Consider the following 2583-nt stretch of genomic DNA (forward strand, 5'->3'; position numbering starts at 1 on the left):
TTGTAGTGTGCGTGCAATTGATGTCACTGTGTGCATGCGAACGAGTCGTGCAGTTGAATTAAGCTTTCGCTGCCTTCTCAAGCAGAACGTGTGTGTATACGCCAGTCTTGCCCAACGTTGGCAGAATTCCATATGCAAGTGCCCTGCGCTGGGCATGACTGGTATACGCGAATGCGACGCGCAGTCGCCCGGCGGGCAGACGCTGTCCAGCTGTGCTTTAAAGGCTAGCAGAGATAAAAAAGCCATAATGGCGTCGTCGAATTCGTGGTCGGCAAAGTAAAGAGGCGACTCAGAGGTGACTGGTTTTTGTGAGCTCGCCAGCGGTAGAGGGCTTATAAAGATTAACCAAAAAATTGGCTTGAAAAATGAGGAAAGCGGCAAAAATTGCGGGAAAAATGCAGAAATTGAAGGCAGCATGGAATATGATAATGGCCTAGAAAATGAACAGTTCGTTAAAATTCTGTTAAAGTCGGTTAACAAAAACAATTGGCGGGAAAGATGTAGAAATTGAAGGCAGCATGGAATAGTTATGATAATGGTGTGGGAAATGAACATTTCCAAAAAGTTACGTTAGAGTCCGTTAAAAAAAAACACGAATATGCTGAGGAAAAAGAAAATGAAAAATGCGTGAAAATCAGTGATGTATCCTCAAACTTTCAAAAGCGAAATTTTTGTATTGGTCGATTCATAGGAATACTGCAAATGATAGATTAACCACAGGTTTAAGCCTGCTAGGCCAAATTAAAGATTTACGCCACAAATTGTATATATGCCTTAGGTCGAGGCCATGCAATGAGCGGCTGAGCGGCTTAAAATTAAAACATGAAATACTATTGAAGTGGCCATGCACTGAGCGGCATTTCTATATGGCGCCGCTCAGCCGCTCGTCCCTTTGCCGCTCATTGGCTGCGGCCTGCGCCTTAGGCACAACAATGTATAATATAACCTTTAAAAACACATATGCTGAAAACAATTTGGTTCTTGACAATAAAGTTCTTAAAAGAGGTCTGAAACCCTTTATTCCCCAGAAATCTATGGTGTTGTTAGAGGTGTGTCCACATGTTTTAAGGAATCTTATGTTCTAGAGGATGTCAAATCCAGCATTCGATACAATCGAATTCAATTCAACTACTTTAAAAATAAAATTTTCGGGGAATGAGATCCATAAACAGATTATATATGAACATACAAAGCTTGAGGTAGACCTTTATATACCTCCCTTGAGGCAGTGCAATAATTGTGGACGATTAGGTCATATCTTAATGTCCTACGAATTAAAAGTTAGATGCCTTAAATGTGGCAAAAATTAATGCAAATCAGAATGTGAAGTAAATAATAGCATTGTAGATGGTAATAGTGGCCACACTGCAAAGGTCAAAGTTTCCTCATAGGGAAAAAGAGATCGCAGTTAACCGCATCAAGACGGCCAAGAAAATGTCTCGCAAGGAAGTTCGTGATACCTAACTTATTATCCTAACAATGACAACAGATTTAGTATTTTCGAGGAGGATGAATCTAATTTTTCATCAGTCTGTGAGAAGGTAGAAAAAAAAAAACAATAAATATGGATGCCAACGTAAATCGTTATTGAACAAATTTATAGCTCTGTCGTAAGAAAACTTGAGAGCAAACAGATAAAAAAATAATAATAATAACGAAGTTAACCACATTCCAGTTTTTGAAGCTGAGTCTTACAGCCAATTTCACGAAAGCAATTTAAGTGAGAAATTATTTTCATTTTTTCATTTTTTTATGGAAATTGACAGAAAATAAATAATTATTTTCCATTTAAATTGCTGGTGAAACCGGCTGTTATCAAAAAATAATATTCACTCAAATGGAGAGACTGATGATACCTTTCAACAGGTTGAATTTTTCAGCTTTATTATCAAATATACTATTATAAAAACGAATTACTAAGACAACTCCAAAACAAACAAAGCAAAACTAACAATGCAATTATCTAAAAATGAGAATTAATGAAAATTTTCAATTGGTATCAAGACTTATTCGATACATATGTATGTATATTAAATAAAAGCATCAGTGCACATCGACTAAACTAAAGAAAGCACCTTGCGAATTGGAAATTGAACTGTCTATTCCTTCTTTGGTTGTTCATTCCATTCCTGCACTTCAGCTGTGCCCCAAATGCAAAAGGGTATAGTTGGTATGGTGAGAATAGCAAGAGCCAGCCAAAATACTATCTGCCATTCAGGTAAGAGGGTCTACAAAGTTGATTGAAATTAAAGAATTTGTTTAAAATGACTACATAAAGATGAGTGCTTACCTTTTTCGTTAGCCAACCTACTGAATAGGGCGCCAGAACACCAGCAATGCCACCCAATCCGTTAATAATAGCCATCACAGTAGCTGCATAATTTGGAGTCATATCATTCGGAGTCAACTTTATGCCCGCATAGAAGCCACCCATTAGTGCCATGGAGATGGTAAAGAATAAAATAATTAGTACAGTATTACAGCCAACATAGATGGCTAGAACCATGAAGAGGCCTGAAGGTGTTGCGGCTGTGAAATCATCATTATATAAATAGGCAATCATGTTTCCTTTACACCCCTTTT

At 37.6% G+C, this 2583-nt stretch overlaps 1 protein-coding gene across 1 annotated transcript; it reads right to left on the reverse strand.

The window, feature by feature from the left end:
* Positions 1–2007: 2007 nt before the first annotated feature.
* On the reverse strand, positions 2008–2471 carry LOC108373177 (uncharacterized transporter slc-17.2-like). The gene is made up of 2 exons (XM_017629035.1): positions 2291–2471; positions 2008–2228 (listed from the first exon to the last, which is right to left on the reverse strand). Exons 1-2 carry the CDS (start codon positions 2441–2443, stop codon positions 2100–2102), a joined length of 282 nt encoding a protein of 93 aa, XP_017484524.1. The 5' UTR covers positions 2444–2471; the 3' UTR covers positions 2008–2099.
* Between the last annotated feature and the right edge of the window lie 112 nt (positions 2472–2583).

The sequence above is a fragment of the Rhagoletis zephyria genome, unplaced genomic scaffold (genome assembly GCF_001687245.7).
Source record: "Rhagoletis zephyria isolate East Lansing unplaced genomic scaffold, Rhagoletis_zephyria_1.1 Rzeph_scaffold_06447, whole genome shotgun sequence".
Lineage (NCBI taxonomy): Eukaryota > Metazoa > Arthropoda > Insecta > Diptera > Tephritidae > Rhagoletis > Rhagoletis zephyria.

What these genes read in the sequence shown, in the direction of transcription:
- LOC108373177 (XM_017629035.1), bottom strand. Translation starts at nt 2,443, where the DNA reads ATGGCACTAATGGGTGGCTTCTATGCGGGCATAAAGTTGACTCCGAAT. An exon ending in TAGGTTGGCTAACGAAAAAG is followed by an intron (nt 2,229 to 2,290) that starts GTAAGCACTCAT and finishes TCAACTTTGTAG; the next exon opens with ACCCTCTTACCTGAATGGCA.